This window comes from Nipponia nippon, unplaced genomic scaffold, assembly GCF_047370975.1.
Source record: "Nipponia nippon isolate SJK-2023a ecotype South Korea unplaced genomic scaffold, ASM4737097v1 scaffold_5, whole genome shotgun sequence".
NCBI classification, from domain to species: Eukaryota; Metazoa; Chordata; class Aves; order Pelecaniformes; family Threskiornithidae; genus Nipponia; species Nipponia nippon.
This window is the reverse complement of record NW_028262369.1, coordinates 49,586,481-49,606,217: the sequence shown is the minus strand read 5'-3', so window position 1 is coordinate 49,606,217 and position 19,737 is coordinate 49,586,481. Positions and strand designations below refer to the sequence as shown.

Genomic DNA, 19,737 nt, shown 5'->3' with positions numbered 1-19,737 from the left:
CCGTCGAGTCGGCCGGGCGGAGCGCCACCGTCTGCCGTGCGCGCCCCCTGGCGGCGGGCGGGGCGGGGCGGTCGTCTTGCGCGAGGGCGCGGCCCGCGAAGCGGCGGCCGCCATTTTGGTTGCGGGCGAGCCTCCCCTCAGGCCGCCCCTGCCATTTCCGCGGCCGCTCCGTACCAGCAGCGAGCTCCGGCTGCTGCCCGGGGAGAGCCCGCCCTCGGCCCCCGCCTGCCGGCGCCCCCCGTCCCTCAGGAGTCGTGGCAGCAACTGAACACCGGTGAGGACCGCATCCCGCCCTGGGGCCGGCCGGGCCGCCCCCCCGCCAGCCCCGTCCTCCGTTTCTGCTGCTCGGCGCCTCCGGCGCGGCGGGCAGGGCAGGACAGGACGGACCCTCCGCCCGAGCCGCCTTCGCTGGGTGGGAACCAGCCGTGCCGCCTCTGGTGTACGGGCCTGGGCGCTCGGGGAACCGGCGTCTCCCCCCTCCGAGCCGCCGGCGGCCCCCCGCCCCCGGCCGCTTCCCGCCCGCAGCCTCCCCGCTCGGCCCCGCACCGCCGCGGCGGGGAGCCGAGCGCCGGCCTCCCGACCAGCCCAAAGGCAGGGCGGGCGGCGGGGTGAGAGCCGCCCCGGCGAGGCGGGTGGTCCGCCCAACGCGGCTCCCCGCGCCATCGCTTCGGTGGCCCGCCTCGCGCGTCGTCAGCAGGAGCACTTAACGCCGCGAGAACGCCTTGCTCTCTGTGCTGCAGAGTAAAGGGGCTCCGGGGAGAGATTTCACGTGAGCGTTTTGGACAGCAGAGCGACCGCTGAAAGGAGTTACTGCGGTGCAGTGGGAGGTCCGGGCTTTCCGCACGCTATTTTCACATCGCCAGTGTTATTCCAGTTTCGGGCAGCGCCAGGGCGTTAGGATGTGGTTTGCTCGGTCGTTTTGAACCTAGCGCTTGGAGCGAGCGGGGCCCAGCAGCACACCCCGTACCCGTGGCCTCGTCTAGACAAAGATTTAATGGCAACGGCCGTGCGTTTAACAAAGGTGGTCTAAGCTGTGCTGACTCCTTGGCTTTCTTTAGCAACCAAACTCCACCAGTTTAGCCTGCATTAAATTTTGTGCTCTCAAATCTGGCGTGAACTTTGTAGAGCGTATTCTTTAGCAATATGCTTCCCCCCCCCCTTTCTAGCAAAGCCTTCCAGAGCATGGATGGTGCAGATACTCCCAGACAGAGAGGCCTGCTGCCCAGCGGCTCGTTTATGCTTGAGTCGCGTCAGCACAACAAAGCCACAGGTACCTGGACAGAAACAGGGATCCCCGCAGATCCACACCCAAACTCCATTCAGCTGAGCTTCACGATCTGTTTGGGCAAGCAAAGGGGAAGGCTTTCTCCCGCTGCTGTGCGCTGGAGGTCTGTAAGCTGGCCCCTCAGGGTTAACAAAGGGGCAGAGCGCTAGGAGGAGCCCGCTCCTCTGGCAGAGGGGTGCATTGGCAGCTGGACGATCTGGGTCTTTTCAAGTAAAGCAAAAAGATGATGGGAAGAGGAGGGTGAAGGAAAGTAGAATGGGTCCTGCGTAGTGTGCGAGGCAAAGTATGTCCTATGTTACGGGGTGACATAATGCATACAGGCACAGAAACTACAGTGAAGTTCAGATATGCCACCCGCCTCTTTCAAAGGTAGGAAAGATCTGAAGTCTTTGGCACAAATGGGACAGACAATCATGCCAAAGGGCCCTGGCCCCAAAGTGCAAAATAAAGGGAACCACGGGCATTCCTTGCCGCAGTTTATTCAAGGGCCTAAGCGTGGATTTGTATGTCCTCTGTGTGTGTGTGTGTTTGTGGCAGGGGAAAGGCAGAAGGCTGGAAGACCTGAACAACTGCAGGTAAAGACAAAAAAACTCTCAAGTAAGCAACAGCTGATACTACTCGCAATGCTTGGCTCTGGCCACAGGCTGCGGGCTGCGGTGCAATTCACGTGGCTGTTGGGAAGAAAGCAAACCTTGGCTGCTCTGCATCATTGAGGGCGTACGGACTTTGCTGGGCTGCCTCTGTGGAGAAGCACTCCGTCCCTTTACCCGCTTCTCCCGTGCGAGTCCGTTGTTCCATTCAAACCGACGAGGTAGTGAGGCGCGTGCCCTGCTCAGGGCCCTGTTGTGCTAGGCGCTGTACGGACAGAGGAGCTGGGCTTCTGTCCTTCCAACTTTGCGGTTTGCCCTTCCTAAGAACAGCCAACATAGGCTTCTCCAGAGAGTAACTTAGGACCTAACGAAGTAGGTGTGAACCCCCTTTCCTTCTCTTTCAAGGGCAGAAGAAAGAGTAGACAGGTCCTGCTAGTTGCAGGATTACAGAGCTCTTAGCAACTGCCTCATTAGGTTTGTAACTGGTTAAGTCGATTGGGCAAGACAAGATTGGCGTAGCGGGGAGACAGCTGGTAACTGCAGAAGAGGATGGAGCGAAAAGCCCATCTAGGGAGCAGAGCCTGTAAGGTCTGAAAGGCCGGTGGGGGAGCGCTGCCCAGCAGACTCTGGTGCCGTCGCTAGCTGCACGGTAGAGATGTTCCCGAGCTCTTCCAGGCCACAGGGCCTCTGGAGAAGGCAGAGGGAAGAAAGAAGGTTGGGGTGGTGCTCCCAGCACCAACCTGAACTGCAGCCCATGTCTTTTCCAGTGATGTCCTCCTGCCGCACAGTCGCGTCAGTTACAAGTACGTTACAGTAGCTTTTTGCTGCTAAGGATATTTCTCAAGTACTCAACTTCCTAATAAACAGAAATGGGTTTCTCTTTTTAGGAGGCAGGGGCCCCAACGTACCAACTCCCCAAAAGTCTGTGTTCTCATTCAAGTGGGTTTCTAGACTGACTGGTTGCAAACGTCACCTTCCACCTGTGAACTACGTGCAACGCAGCGCTGTCTTCCACCGCCTGCGCGGGTGGGCGGTTCCAGCGCCTCCCGCCTTGCCTCGGCGCTCTCTCCTGAACCTCATGAAGAGAAAACGAGCAGATCACAACAACTTTAAGGGCTGACAGCTGCAACACAAGTTGCACCAGCAAGTCAGCTTTGCTGTATTTTATTTTTCTTGAGGGTGGTCATGGAAGGAATGAAGGCTGTAGCTATTCTCAGCCTCACTGTGATGAGTGGGCAGCTGAGCTTACCAGTGGCATATTACAGGAATTCCATTAAAGAACCTGCCAGAGGGGCTTGAAATTTCTTGTATCTAAACAGAGCTTGTCCTCCTTATCCCAGAAGAAGATACATCTTGTCCCTGCTTCATTTAATGCAGAACAGATTCAGTTAAACACAATCACGGCAGTCTTATTTCAGAACGAAATGCGCCTGTTACACTGTTATCAGCCCCACGCACACACCGATATTTAAGAGACTTTGAATCAGGTCCTTCATAAGCTCTCTAGGCCAAGGACATTTGTTTACTTTTGCTTTTCCCCACCCTCTGTTGCCCTAGTAAGCCCCTAAGTACTAGCATGGTACAAGTAATAATTTAAACCAAGATCTTAGGCTGCTGCATTAAGTAGATTGCTCACTGAAATTATACCGTACATCTGCAGAAAGCCTGAATAATAGCTGTCAGACATATGAACTTCTCAGCCTATGCTTATTTCATTGTGCTATTAACTTTACAGCCTAATTATATCTAAAACACCTGCCTAACCAAACTCATTAATTAATTAGCAGCAGACTGGGAAAGAGGATACTCCCAGGGTGGCTAGGGATTGCTGCTGTAGGGAAAGAAAAGCGGAGCTACGCAAGGTCAGGGAGAGAAACCAGGAAGAGGAGGAAAGAACAAAAGTTATAGAAGCTGCTAAAAGAAAGCAGATCCCTCCTCGCCCCATTTTATGCAGGATACAGTACTCAGGGACTGAATCCATAAATACAAATAATTAAAAAGTTACCCTACAGGTCAGACTCTCCAGTCTCCCTCTGACACCCACAGGACATGTGATGTAGATTGAAACGTCCATGCGCTCAGATCTTTCTTTTTCCCCTTTCTGGCTCAGGAACTGTAATTAAAGGGAAAATCAGCCTCTCTCCTGTCTTAGAGAGTATAGCGGCACAGCTGGTTTTCATCTTGGCTAGCAGGCTCTGTCCTCAGGCTACCAAGTGCTGAGTAATTTTTACCAAGCTCTGCTTGCAGATAAATGATGTTCTTCTCTTAGCGGCTGCCAGGCAAAGCTACAAATACTTGATCTTTTCTTCTTTTCTCATAAACTCCTAACATTGAATACTAAAAGTGCAGCCAGAGATTTTTCCACTGCCATTTATTCTCAGCATGGTCACAACTGTATTACCATTACAGACACCCACCCATTTGCTGAAGCTCAACTGTAGTTCCTCGTTAACCTGAAGTTTCCAATTAAAGGCTCCTTCAGTTTCATTGATAGTTTGCATATACTCCAAGGACCCACTTCATATTTTTTTTCCCCAAAAACACATTCCATGAGAAGGGCAACTGCTTTAAATAACTTCATACTAATTTTCTGGAAAAGCCTGATGAGCGAGTGCCAGTCTCAAAAGAAAAGCCTCTGTCTGAACACGCAGTTTGGGTAATTTCTCTCACAGCTATAACTATAAAAATAGCTGAAAGCTTCTGACTAAATGTGGCACAACTGCTGGGCAGATAAAGTGTGGGCTCAGACCAATGGAAAGAATCTAGAAAGGTACAACACTGGAAACGCATTAGTTTAATTCAAGTTTTCTGCAGTGTTTCTAGTAGGATCTTACATTTTCTAAGAAACTGCATAGGAATTAGTTAAAAATTGTACAGAAAATGATTTAAAAAAATACTAGTTAATCTTGGCAATGCTGTTCTTTCACCTACCTCCAGTAAGTGAAGCCATGAACATGAAGCCAGCGCAGGGAGGAGGCTGAAAACTGGTAAGAAATACCATGGCTAATTTTAGAATCGTTTCCAGTCATGCAGTATGAAACATAGTGAGTAACAGTGCATATAAAAGTACCTGCGTGCTTTTAAAAGACAGAGCAAGGTTTCAAAACAATCTTGTTTTTTTGAAGCGTAAGACTCGTAGCCTGTCAGCTTCCTAAACAACCCCATGCCTTTGAAGATCACCTTCCTAGCACATACACCAGTCTTACGGGAATTACTGGCTACTGTTTTAGTAGTATCAGCCCCTGATGCAAGTCTATTTTCTGTTTAAGCCAGAAATGAGGGAGAAAAGAGGAAAGGAACAATTCTGCAAATCAATAGCCATTTAAAAAAAAAAAAAAAAAAAAGATGAGGTAGAGGTAGCTTTCCTTTTAAAAAGTGAAAATTTGAACTGCTGTCTTGATGGCTGTGGCAGAGAGGGCATTTCCGTACCCTTCCTTGTGTCTGTTCTGGGTGGGGGTACACAACTTAAGAATAGCTTTAGCCTAAAATCTGTTTGCACGTAGCGTGTTTCAAAACATGGCTTAATGCAATCACCGCATTGCAAGTCCAGCGTGAAGGTGTCCTGGCCTGTCTCTGCTGCTCAGTCAGTGATTAGTGCTTAGATCCAGCTGAAACCCTGTGAACACACAGGAGAGGATGCATTTGCATTTTAGGATGGAGAAGTTGGGGGGAAGGCTCTGCATCTGGATTCTGAACCAAGCTACAGTGGGTTTTTTTCTCTTGCTAGTCCTGAGGATGTGGCTCTCCTCTCACAGCCCACAGAACTCTATTTAAACACTATGGTAAAGGTATTCTTTTGTAGTGTCATTTCTAATTTTAAGTGTTTTCAAGCATTTAAACTTGATTGTAAATGTTTGAAGCTCCAGGGGAGTGAATCTGTGTCACTTTTCCATTATTAAGGTCTTCAGACCCAGGACCGGACTTTGGTAACTCCGTGTCAAGGCAGTGCCAGGAGATGCTGGGGCTTAACAGTGTTCCTGTTGCTGAAGTGTGAGAGGGAAACCGTCCATGTTAAACACACTTCACATGAAGCGTTCCCCTTAAATGCCTTGTAAAACAAATGAAACATTGGTTAGAAACACATTCACCACTGCTGACCACACAGGTTTTTATATTTAGTAGAAATTAAATTAGTAGCTTAATATACATAACGTGACACTTTCCAGTCCAGTAGCTTTCCAATTCTTGCTTTCAAGTCACAGAGCAAAAACTGTACAAAAATGATAACAAAGAGCAACCAAAGAGTAAACACTGTCACTAAAACGCTGGACCCAGAAAAGGCTAGGTTTATCTGGAGCTACAGACGCCAAAGGATACATAACGATGGACCCATCGTGGTACAATCATGCATTACCAACGGATAGATACAGTGCCGGCCCCGCACACGCTGGTTCCTCCAGGGCAGGTGGCAGCATCCTGGACTGCAGAGCGGGCTGTTTTATCGTGCTCCGTAGCTGTAGTAGTAAGGTTCATCCGGGCGGTATCCATAAGCAGTCGCTGGGCGGCCAGGAACTCCTGGTGATTGACCAAATCCATCAACTCCGATGCTGCAAAAAAAGAGGAGGGAGAAACTGTAGGGTTTTGCATGGTAGGGAAGGCGCACTAGCGCTGGTGTCTCCAACTCTTCCTGCCACGGAGATAGTTTTGTGAGGCAACTTTGCCAGCCATCTTCCCCTTCTAGCCAGCACTGTCGTGTCTCCTCTTCCCTTGGTGCGAAAAGAAATGCTGCAGAGAAATCAACTCATATCGAGGGAAGGCCTTCACGTCAAATAGAAATCCCAGAAGAGACAGAAGTTGTCTCTTCCATCCTTTTACAGATTTACTGGGAAAGGACTTTACTTCTGTGACTCAGTTTCTCTATTAAAGAGAAACATTAAAGTTAACATGTCTTTCAGGAAAGGCTTCAAGCATGCTTCTTGCAAAGCCCACTGGTAACCCTGCCCTACACAACACATCTGAATAATCTAATTTCCCTCCTTCGGTACATTTCTGAAGCACCTGGGAAAATACCAGTTAGAAATGAGAAAGTGAGAATATCTGGCACGGCAACATAGTTCAGCAAAGGACAGTGTTTCTGGTGGGATACAAGATTGACAGCCAAACGGCAGAAAGACTTCATCATATACTGAAAGGCTATGTACTAACGAGACAGAATAATTCATTTTTCATATAGAACGGCACCTTTTACACCTAAAAAGTCCCACAGCAATAAATTAAGATACCAAAGCACAAGAACTGTGTAGGGAAAAGTGGCACATACTTCATGCTTAACAATAACTCTCATGCAGGAGGTAGAGGAAAAATGAACATTGCCTAAGATACTGGATTACCGCCTATTCATAGTTATGTCACTTTTTAACTTCCACTTCAGTAGAAGGAGAAATGGAAAAGGATTCTGATTTATTGGCTGACTAAAGATGCATTGAAAGAAGTTGAACTTCCCCTCTGAAGACTGTCAAAACACAAAGAACCAAAGTGCTTACCGCTGCCAGTTATACATATGGAACATGGGTTATGCAACAGCCGAGGCTGGGAAAGAATGACCCATCCAGAAGACGTACAATGGCTGGGCCCCAGGCCCTGGCTCAGCAAAAAGCTGGCACCGCTGCATCGGTTGGACTGAAAGGGCTCAGCTGAAGTGGTGGGGGACCATGTCCATCACTCTGTCCTTGCAAAGACACTTTCCTTGGATTGTGCCTCCGTGAGGTCCTAGAAAAGGATCCTTGGTGCCTGGTTTCTCAGGAAGCTAGTTCACTCATAGGATATTCTGATAATTGTGTGAAGGTGGAAGGTCTGAGGCTGAGATTTGTCCTCTGAGAGGGAGGGGACACAGTCAGCAAGCCAAACTGCAGAGAAAATTCTGTTTTACCTGAATGTATCTTGAGAAATGCAGCGCCCTGAAAGTGCTTTGCTATTTCAACATCTGCCTGCCTGTATTTGAAACAGCAATGCCCGTCTCATAACTTGTACACAGAGCCATCAGTCTGACCTTAAAGGCTAATAGGTCCCTTCAGCACGGCAAAGAGCAGCAGAGTAGCCGTGGTGTACCCTGTAGTGGTGCAAAGCTACACGGACACATGCCTCTGGCTCCACACCTTCCTCTGGCCACCCATTCCTTCCTGTATCCACTCCAAAGTCCTATTACTCTTTTCCAAGTCCATTACGAAATGAGCTGGTGACCTCTGAGGCACCTTCTCCAGGTTCCTCCTTTGTACCTGGCAAACAGCTGCCTTCTCATTAGCAGACTTGAAGCTTTAAAAGACTCCTGGAAGAAGGGATCAAGAGAAACCCTGTTACTTTGTCTATATCTAACTCTTGTCTCCAGAAACACCAAACCCTGCACTCACCTCAGTCAGAGCGTGGTCCCTGCTTCTACCAGTTACTGATTTGCAGCATACAAAGGGATTAGACAGACGGACCTCACGTGGGCTGCCATTAGGTATAGCTTTCTGAGTACAGGCCACAAAGCTCTTCCGAACAAGCCAACAAGGACCTGGCATGAAGCTGACCAATTTGTTTGGCAGTTCAGAAAACAAACAAGTTGAATAACTACTGTAAAACAATGCCAATTCTTTAAGAGAGTTCTTCCAGTACTGTTAGTACTAGGAGTTAATAACATACTAAAAGAAGGCGTAGTAGGATTTGGGAGTGCAGAGTCCAGTTTTGTTGTGCTAGTACAAGTTCCAAGTTGCCAGTGATACCACACGTGTAACACCGCAGAGAAGCTGGACCCTTTAAGGCTACCTTTAAACTCGGGAATTTCATTGTTTTCTTCTGAAGATCCTTAAAGCATCTACAGTTGATTTATAATGAAAAGATATTTTAACAGAAAATGCTTTTCTGGGTTTATCTTTCAGTGTTTTTTTTCTGTGAGTATAACAACATTAGTTATGGATAAGTTGTTTTTATGACTAGTATGGTAGAAGAGGGGCTCTTTGCATTTCTGCTACCTACTGAAAACTTCATTCTGGAAAGATGTTGTAGGTGAGCGAGTAGGCTGTGCGTGCTGTACGCAGGGAGGCTGCTGACTGCAAGTCAAGCTAGCAGGGGCCATGGCCTGGCTTACGGGGAGACAACAGTAGCCATCCGCAGGTTTACTGTGGCAGAGAGGGACACAACAAATACAGCAGCCTGAGACACGTCCGGAAGCAGGACTTTCTTCTTAAATGTAAACGTGGCTTCTCTTGATGCCGTAGAGTTTCAAGAACTTCTTTTGGTCACTCCATTATAGGCTACCAAACTAAAAGAACATTGCGTTTTTGGGGTTGAGGTGTAATAACGACACTGAGCCACCAGGTGGCAATGGGTCTCTATCACTGCAGGCAGAGCTTTCCCAGCTACTTCCAGTTTAGTAATCCTTATTCAAAGAACTTTTAAATGTATTTAAATTGATAATGAGAGCAGGGAAAATATGGTTTCAATCATATTCTCAGCAAATCTTTTTTTTTTTTTTTAATATATTTTTTTATAAATGTGTAAGTAATTAGGTAAAGATCCCTAGAGTTTAAACTTTGAGGCATATCAGTTATTTCCAAATGGTTTAGACATGTGTTAGTGTCCTGAAGAAAACTAGAAGAGATGGATCTGCTGATAACTGCTTTGGACAGTTAAAAAACATTAAAAGGAACAGAAAAGAAAAATCACATTAAAACACCTTGATCAAATCACTACTCTCTCCTATCTAAATATTTCTCTTAAGTAAACGAAGGCTTGTCCATGCTTCAAAAAAAAGTTGGCTTCATTTTTACATGTTAGTGCTCTTGAAACATGCCAGCTTTGCCTATTTGATTGTTTGCGCTGGCAACCCACAGCAAAAAGCTTGTCCTCTTAGTTGAAGGAAAGGCTGTTGAACCCAGGAGGTAACCGAGGGGTAGGGCAACAAAACAGCAAACACGCGCCTGGAGATTGAAGCCTGGCTTACTCACGAGGCTGGCAGGCCAAGGGCAATGACTCTGCAAGCATCACCTACGGAGGTGGAGACAGGGGTTTAAAAACCACGTCCTGATGAATCCTTGCCACTTCTGCCAAGAACAGCAGAAGGGTAGAGCCAGGAAAGATGGTAGCTTTTCAGCTGTAAACACTTGTTGGGTAATGATCTCTCCCTCCTGAGATCACGATTTGTGCCATGTGTTCTTAGATTTATACCAGCAATCAACTTCAAAACTTGCTCCCAGGAAAAACGTGCTGTTGGCCTTATTTATACAGCATCTACAGGGAAACTCAGTGCTCAGCAGAGCAAGCATCAGCCTGTCTTCCCCCAAAATTAGGGACACATAATTATGCCATCAAGGCAACAATACTCATCCCCAAGTTGGTATTTTTTGCTCCTGTTAGTCAGCCCTGTTCAACTGGCTGCCTAGCAGAAGCGCACGCAATCCCTGTAGTTGTATAGCGGATACAGATCACACAGCACCACAACAAACTCCTCAGATAAATGACTTACGCCGTTGACTTAATCTGCAAGTTACGGCAGTTTTGTCTCAGAAAATTACACGCGTGCACACAGAGACTGGTGCTTGCTAACCACGTTGTCAAAGCACAACTGTTTTCTTGTGCAAAGTTTACCACCATGCCTGGAGCTGATGGAGTTAAACAGTGAACAGCACAGCTAATTACTATGTACTGCTAACCTCAGTTGCTGGTTCATTTTGAGACCCTTTAAAATATGAACTGTGTATTTTACCCCTATGCACTCTCTTAATGATTTGTTTTTTTTAGACTGAAATCACTTCCAGCCATCAGTTATACTCGCGGTCTCTACACATGCACTTCTCCAAGCACAAATATTTCTTTTTCCTATTGGTCTGCCAGCCCCTGTCAGAGCAAATTTCACTTTAAACTAAATGCTATGATACTTAAAACCTCTTGGATTACTCAGGCTGCTAGTGTGATCTATGACCTTCCCCAAATGACAGCTGAACTTTCCAATTTGCTTGTACTGCTGGGGAACTGAAGAACACATGCCGAAGAGGAAAACGTTCCTGATGTGCATGAGTGAGGAGAGATTTCTTAACAGCTCTGCGTATTGATACTTACTCTGATTCATGACATCCAAATTAATATGCCCATCTAGGATCCTAGGTGCCCTGACATAATTTAAAATGTAAAGACCAATCATGTCCCCCCTCACAGCAGGAAATGCCAGCCAGCATCCCACTGTGTCCACAAAATACTTACTTTCCTTAACTCCCTCCTGCGTCCAGAGCCTCAGAGACTAGATAGGCTTTGTGGTATGTCTGGAAGACTTGGCAGCCTCAGACAGGGAGCACTCTGCCAGCAGCCCTCTGCTGGGGTTCCAGTTCAGGTATCTTTGCTGCTCCTGAGCGGACGGTACAGGAAGAGAGGCTCCTGAGCTTAGTCTGAACTAGGGCAATTAGCACCTGGGTGCAGACTGACCATGGAGCAAGGCTGCTTTCTTTAAGTTTTTCTGATGCCATAGACACCTGAGCCTGTCCACACTAGAGTTCACACTGTTACTAGGGCTGGTGCTGACAAGTTGCCCTAAAACAGGTACTAATTCCTCTGGCATAAGCAGGGCCTCAGAAAGGCAAGTCCTGGGTCACTGGGGCAATTCTTGGTCAAAACTAACCCCTTGAAGTCCAATTGGAAATCCCTCAGTAGGATGCATGGACCTCAGAGCGATCCCAGCAAAAAACACTGCTTGGGAAACAGGCCCACACGCTCACGAAAGAGGCATGAAGCAGCATGGCAAGAACCGTACCACACTGTACTGTAAAAGACTGTGGCTGCCTGTGCAGGTGAAGGTGGCCCAAGAAAAGAGTCTTCACCTTAGAGAGTGAAGTATCAGTTTAGGAGCTTACAGGCTGTAGGGCCCAAATTTCATCCTTTTCAGCTTATCAGTTTCATGGTTGGAAGCCCAAAATTAAAGCACCCTGAAATCACTGCCCACTGAAAATGAAATCCAAGCTAAACACAGAGTGCTTCCACCGCAGCCACGAGTTCATCTACATTTCTTTTCATCCTAAACCTGTTCTAAAACCCTGTCAATCCTCCCTCCTTATTCTGCATCAACAAGTCTTACACCAGCCTCATGTTTGAGAGGCTGTCAGCTACTCACTGGGGATACAAGTTTTATAACTTCATTAAAAATAAGATCTATTTTCTTAAAAAAAAAAAAAAACAACAAAACAAACAAAACAACCTATACATTTATAATTCACTATGTCCTCTGACCTTGGTAAGACCAGGCAAACAATACTTACAGCTCTCAACTCATCAGCAACCCTCCCAGCTCCTAAAGAAGGAATCACACTCAAAGTTCTCCACATGCTCAAGTGAGCTGCTGAGAGGGTTTATTTTCAGGCATAAATATGCAGCCCCTCTTTACACACATGGCACCTTTTCTTGCTGCCATTGATCGCACCTGCAGCTTTGCAAAACTCCTCCTGAGTATCAGAGAATGGGGTCTGAGCCAGAAGGTTTTGGAGCATCCTTCAGAAGCCTGACATCAGTACAGTTCATAGCAACCCCTGTGCTTCCTCTGTACCTTCTCCTTTTATACACCTAATACACCTTTATACACCTAATGTATTATTGTTTTTAAAAAACACTGTCTTCGCTCTCAAAACATCCCCCCCCCTCACCCCAGGCAGGCATTCAGAATTCCGTGCAGCACATCCTTGAAGCCCTAATGTTTCCCTTCTGTGAATCTACTCGTGTGTGACAGCGCTGTTGGTAACATACAGTACAGTTACAATCCTATACTGCCTTATGAACTCTCATGCCATAAACCCCCTGTAATCTATAATGCTGTATCAAGTTCCTGTGTATAACAGACAAAACAAGTTTTGTTCAGGTGAATACCGAAGGCTGTATTTCTCCCTCAGGAGGTACCTAAGCCATAGAAATGGTGCACCAGTCTCTAATCTCGAGGAACGGGCAGCATTATAACCTGTACAACTGAGATGCGGTTTATTGTTTATACTTGCCAACAAAAGACACGGGAGTTTGCTCGCAGCAAACTCTGTATTTTTTCCTCTCAGTGGCTTTTTTTTTTTTTTTTAATGTGTTGATGAAAGGTGCTAGACTGTAGGTCTGAGACAATGATTGCAGTGCAGGGTAGTATAATCACGTATGGGATGCAGCAGAGGCTGCAGTCCTGCTAGCCAGATTAGGAGACTGGTTAGCAAATGCTGCAGCTCCCTCCTTCCCTCCACAGGTTTCCTCTGCGCAGAGACCAGGGTACAGAAAGGCAGGGGGAGCTGGGGGCATCCAGGCCTGGACCCATCATACAGTGATGCACGGTGTGCATCAAAGCACAGAAGGTGGAAAAAGTTTTTAATTCCCTAACCAAACACAGACCTCCAGCTTCTTCAATTATCTCCAGGCAAGAAATAGTTAGCTAATCCTTTGCAGGTACCAGCTAACCACCACACTTCAACCAAGGCTCAAAGCCTGTGAAACCCATGGACTCTTTGGCCTTTCTGCTGATACTCACTGTCAGATGAACACTAGATGGGATACCATTTTCATAACACCAGCCATGAAAGAGTGGAAGGCATCAGAAAGTGGCATAAAGCTGGTTGCTTTTCCCCTTGCTTAGAGTCTAGCGATCGAGAAGATCATCCTATTTACTTCTACGTGCCAGCTACCTCTGGTTTTGCTTCACTGACCATAAATTTTCTGTCCTTCAGAGTACGAGCACAAACCATGGGTTATGGAGAAACAGCACGCAACTGAGAAGCCTTAGAAAAAACAATGTTTCTTTATATAATATCCTGTAACTGTAGATTCTCCCACTACTGGTAATGACGTTAAACTAAACCACAAGTCTCTTAAATGCTGCCTCTCATGGCCCCAAGTTTTTCTCCCCTATCTGTGAAGCTTTTTTTTCCCATGCTTTCTATCCCTCAAGCTCAAATGGGAGGGGAGTTTTGTGGCAGGGACTGTGTCTGTGCACACGGCATCAAATACCAAGTCCATCTCTACATTAGCATTGAATATTAATGTTCCTTAAACAGTAATACTGTGTCTGCTCAAAAGACAGAAAATGTCAGAATGAACCTGTGTAATAATACTTTAGCTCCCTTGTGCATCATGATACAGCTTTTATGGATATGATCATGTCTCTCCTTCCACGTGATCCGACTTTCTTCAGTGCACTTAATGACTTAAAGTTTCCAGTTGCTTCTGGTGCCCAGTTGTATCTCAGCACAATACTGCTGTTTCTGCCATTTAATTATAAACAAATGCAAATCTGACAATTGTGGAGAAATGAGCACTGTCTCTTCTGTGTCAGGCTCCAGCTATGCACCAAGCAATAAGCATGCCAAAATTCACTGGTGGGGAGGCAACGTTTAAAAAAAAAAAATATATATATATTTCCCAACTGAATAGTAAGAAAGCACTGAAGTAATAAACAAATGACCTTGCTTAGCCAAATTCAGTAAGAGCCTTGCTTGAAAGCTGTAGAGCTTGCCATCCTAGCTCTGTGAAAGCAGCCTGGGACTTGGGCTCGGTTTCTTGCTCTGTCAGTTACCTGCTGTGTGATCCTGGGCAAGTTGTGCCTTTTCTCCATGACCTCAGTTTCCCAGATGGAGTATTGAGAGAAAAAACACCCCAAACATTAAAGATATCAAGTGACAAACTACAGTAATGAGAAGACTCAAATTAGACTAACGTAGACAGAAAAGACTTTTGCTTATTCTGTAGCACCCCTCAAAGACGACAAAAAGAATATTTCTGATCTGCTAGAAAGGCAACAAATCGAGAATACAGCCAGCAGGCAAAACAGCAACTCAAGTCATTTCATATAACCGTCTTCCTTCTTTGAAAGGCATCGGGATAACTTCACTAGCATTCCCACACCCAGGCTCACAGTTCCACCATGCGGATGGGAGTTTCTCAGCTGTTCTGTACAGGATTTGTTAAAAGGTCAAGTGCACAGTCAGAGCTGGAACGGAAACCAAGAGTGCTGACTTCCCATTATAAGCCTGACAGAAACATCTCCTGTGCTGTTGGCTCAACAAATGGCCAAACCCACTGATTAGATACATCAATTTCTTAAAAAGTAATTAAGAACTAAAGCAAATAAAAAAGGCTGGAGGAGCAGGCAATAAAAGCAAAGATGATGTCCTTCCCTCCCCCTCTCTCCTTGCACAGTCCAAAGTATTTGTGTCAACTCCATAAATTGAAGAGTACATTGCCTTAGTAATATAACTAGTAATACGTCTGGCTTGGGAAGGTTTCAAGCATCTCTTTTACTGAGCTCCAGCAATGTCGGTGTTACGTTGGGTACAGAAGCTTCAGCCAACAGCCTGAGCAGAGTAAGATCCTGAAGTGACAGCTTCATAGAGGTGACTGGTGTCACTGACTAGATCAGCTCAGGATCTGGTCCACGTCTACCACAGGCTTCCGACTAGCCTTCCCGTTTCCAGACGGGAAGTGTTTCTGGCTTCCCATGCAGCAGTGGGTCACTGTGAAAATGTACTCTGAGATAAAGTGCTGAAGTGGAAATGCAAGTGTTCAGTGCCCTGCATTGAAGCACTCGTAGCTGAAGAATTACTCCTTTAAATATTTATACAAGCTCCTCAAGTCCAAGCACTGCCACTCAGCTCTGCGTTTCAATAAAAATGGGGAAAAAAACTCCCTCTTGTGCACAAATACCCAGAAAAGCCATGCCAACAGGTTACTGGCTGATAGTCATGCTGTCTCCAGGGCTCAGTACCAAGCACCAGGCAACTCAATGTCGCTGATAATCCAGATGCTGGAGGGAAGGAGGGAGGGAGAGTCAAAAAATCTGTTCTGCTTTGACTTACAGCTGCAGCCAATAAAAGCTTTCAAAGTCTTTTCTGAAAGTTAACATTACTAGGGGCTTTGCAGTGTTCACTAAAGCGCACACAGCAAATGCAGTTGGAGCGTTATTACTGATGAATAAACTTCAAATATTTTTTACCACCACAGATGATTGTCCAGATTTCAATCACTTTTATATATCAACACAGGGCCCTAGTGAAATCTTGTCAAAATCTATCCCAAATCAGCGATGATTTTAGTGTAAACTAAGAAGGAAGTAAATCTCAATGGCTCTTACTGCTTTCTTAGGGCTAACACTGCCTACATTAGGGAACAAGCCAGATATGAATACAGATGTGGAATATTTTCTTGGAGATCTATACCTCGGAGTAGCATTATTATGCAAAAATTTCAACTTTAATTAAATGAACAAAAAATAATATGTTTCCAGGCCAAAGGTTGGGCAGGGAGTCTTGGAAAAAATAAAACTTAAAGCTCAAACCCCAGAAGGCAAATAAACTCTCTAAATTAGAATTTTTTTCTTTTTTTAGACCATAAGATCTAAAAAAATTAAATAAGTTTTCCAGAGGGAAGAGAAAAGGGTGGTTCAGTCATCATACTTGAATGGCTGAAGCTGATAAACACAGATTCCGAGAATCAAATTTTAGAATCAAAACAATTTTAACTATTTGGCAAAGAAATTGATTTGATATGTTACATTCATTGTTATACTAAAGACTTGTTCGCAGCACATGTTAAGTTCAGATAATAACCATAAGAAATATCCCACTGATACACGGGACTTTTTAAAACTACTCATTATAGGTTTAATTTTGAATCCTGTGAGCATGCATACAAAACACCCTTCGCTTTATTACAGTTCTAAATCTTTCTTCCAGGTCTGGCCTTGCAACCACTTGTCTTGATAAAATAGGTCACTTGAAAAAGGAAAGCTCAATAAAATGAATTACAAAAACAACAAGATTAAACTGATTGTGCTGTTTTTGTACAGTGCAGCTGAATTCTGCAAATATGCTGCTGGCTGTGGTTTGGCATTTAACAGCATGCGATCAGTGAGAAGGAGGAAATTTTATTCTCATTAACTGTTGCAGATTTACTGCAGTGAAAAAGGGCTATGTAACCTGAGAAGTGACAGAATGGAAAGATCAAAGCAGCAGTCTGGAAACTAAATAAACCTTCTGGCTACTTCCTGCAAGGAAAATTCACTCTGGCAATGTAAAACAGAGTCCAGTTAAAAACTACTCTCAGTTTTATGAGCTGTCACAGCAGCTTGAGTGGTTTGGACCAGTCAAGTTTAGAACATTATATTTCCTTGTTTTTGTCTCAGATACTTCTGTAAGCAGTTTTATAGTTTCTTTTTCTTTTTTTTTTTTTTAAAGAGAAAAATAAAATTCTTTTCTTTTGGTTGAAATCGAGAAGGTCACAGCTAAACTCATTAAAAACAAGCAGGTCTTCATTTGCACATTCCATTCCCATTTACTACATTTTAATATTTTTACTTTGAGATTTATAAGCAATGTACATTTGCCTTAATAACTCTTCCGCATTCTGTTCACTTATTGTTTAATATAAGTGCAAATCAGTTTACAGAGCCCAGATGGCTTGTAACCAGGGAGCCAGTCTATTCCTAGTAGCACATCTGGAGGGACTAAGAGCAGCAGACAGAACGTGGGAATTAATTAATGTTACATTTCAGAAGAGACAGACCCAGGTTTGGGGGATTTTTTGGTAAGACATTCCAAAGGACTTGAGCTAACTGCTACAGCATTTTGGTATTCTCTTAAAATTCTTAATAGCCACCTAAACCATGTCGGTTAAATGAGGCCAACTGCAGGTGGAATACAGTAAAATAAAAAGCAACTAAAAATGTAAGAGAAGTGAATGCAAGTGAAAGAGGCCCAAGTATCCTATATTCCAAAAGAACATTAAAACTTCAATGCTAACTCTCTTCCCAAATGGCATCTGCAACTTGCTGAAAAAAATTCACCTTTAAAAATTCCCAAGCAAGCTATTTAAGCTCTTAGCATACTAGTGTAATTGTTCAGATCAATTAAACAGCTCTTACAGTAAATGAAACAACTGCAACATGATCCTTCATGATTACGGACCACACACCTTGGAGAGGTGGTGTGGTCCGGTCACTGGGGCACTGCGAGAGCAGTCCGGAGGGCACTGCTCTGCTCCAGCCTCTGGCACCTGACTTTGGATGAGTAACTTCTCTTCTCCTTGCCTTTGGCTCCCTGCCCGCCTTGGCTATCAGCTCTTTGGGGCCAGGACGGTGTGTTGCACTGTGGACGTCGTCTGCATGTTGGGGGATACAAGGAGAGCTGCTTGGAAGCTTCTCCTGATACAGTCTAAGAACAGAATAATAACAAATAAGCACCCAAGCACATAAAAGAAGTTGCTGTATATAGAATACTGAAGAATATTGTCCTCATCTGAATATTCCCAAATTACAGGCAGTGCTGGGCCTTAATCCTTCCGTGGTGCAGTAAGCACAGATCTCCAAACCCTGGGAAAATCTCATTGATGAATACGGGTCATAAAGCAAAATCTTCTTCCCCTTGAATAATCAGACTCCTGGTCTTCAAAAATGCTACAATAACTGTCCACACCATAACAGCATAATTTGGTCAAATACATATTAGTGAGGCCTAAACTGGATTATAATATGACCAGGTTGCAGTACTTAATTCCTATAAACATGACTTTGAAAAGACAGTACAAAAAAAAACCTAATAAAGTGACAGCTAGCAGGGAATATGACCACTACCTAAAAAAAAGCAGGGAAAGGAAAGAGATAACTCTAGTTTAGTACTGGTACAGAAACAAATTATTATGAACTAGACATGAAGAAATTCAAGCTCACATTCAAAAGCTCTTAGTGATGAAGCACTCATGTTCTGGAAGCACCACTCCCACATTTAAGTACTGAAGGAAAACAACTATACAGTGAATTTTGATTTAGGCCATGATCCAGGATCTGAAGAAATCAAGTGAAGTCTTTCAATAAGCTTGTTCCAGACTGTGATCAAAACCCTCCAAAAGGCAGCAGTTCCTACCTCCTTATTACTATATTTTAGATGCAAGATCTTAATTCCAAGCATATGTACCACCTGAACAGGCACTGATAAACAAAAAGAAAAAACTTACCTGCCTGTTTCACGTGAAAAGTCAGTAAATGCTGTATTGTCCAAATGAGAAGAGTGCTTTATCTCTGTTATGTCAAGCCATATAGAGCCATATCAGAAATTTAGTGAAATGCTCCTGACCATGTTCAGTTTAACTTCTTTAAAACTAAAGATGTAGGCAGTTAGGACAACAGAATATGATATAAAAGATACGACTCTGCTACCACTAACAACATTTTTGTGGGATCAAAAAAAACCCAAAACCCAACAAAACAACGCAAACCAAGAAACCCCCTTATTTGTCTCCAGAAACTTCATTGGTTCTGGACTTCTCTTTAAGGCCTTTTCAAATTCGTTTCAGTGGGATTTACAATTTGCTAATACTGATGTGTGATAAACTAATAAAACCTGCCTACAAGGTTATAGGCCCAATTTACTAATAAAACCTAATTCAATTCTCTTGGGAAATGCAAATTAAATAGTGTCCAAATGGTAGAAGCTGAGTACAACTCTGCTGACCATATTGCAAAGGCAAAAAAGATTTGGTTTTGTTTTTAAAATAAAGTTTAAGTATGGGAAAGAAAAAGTAATGCACAGAACTGTATGAAATATCACTATGGTAAAATGTTTTAAAATAGAATCATATTGTAATAATAATTTACACTTAGTAATATTTAATAATAATTTACAATTAGTTTTTCTTTCCATTAATTACAAGATTTTATACTTACTATATGTCTGCCTCTAAGACAGGAAAGCATTACTGCCTCTATTCAAATGCTGAGGACAGAGATGTGGATGCTTTCAATTCTACTGTAGCACAGATCCCCACATGAGAACATGTTTTTTGACCTAAGCTAATCTTTCCAAGAACTATGAAACAAAGTTTCTTCTGCCACTGATGGCAGTAAAGGCTTGCCTGAGGCAGCTCACTTTTACTGTCTACTGATGTATT

The 19,737-nt window shown here is 44.5% G+C and overlaps 1 protein-coding gene across 2 annotated transcripts in view; it reads right to left on the bottom strand.

Moving 5' to 3' along the window:
* Nucleotides 1–4,651: 4,651 nt before the first annotated feature.
* KIFAP3 (kinesin associated protein 3) overlaps nucleotides 4,652–19,737 on the bottom strand; it is a 74,923-nt gene continuing 59,837 nt past the window's right edge. Inside the window, exon 20 of one of the 2 annotated variants that reach the window (XM_087733896.1) lies at nucleotides 4,652–6,422. In XM_087733896.1, the coding sequence (XP_087590022.1) occupies nucleotides 6,314–6,422 (109 nt within the window). In that variant the 3' untranslated portion in view covers nucleotides 4,652–6,313. Of the gene's footprint in view, nucleotides 6,423–17,686; nucleotides 18,006–19,737 lie in introns of those variants that run through there. The other variant, XM_087733895.1, reaches the window with a different exon arrangement.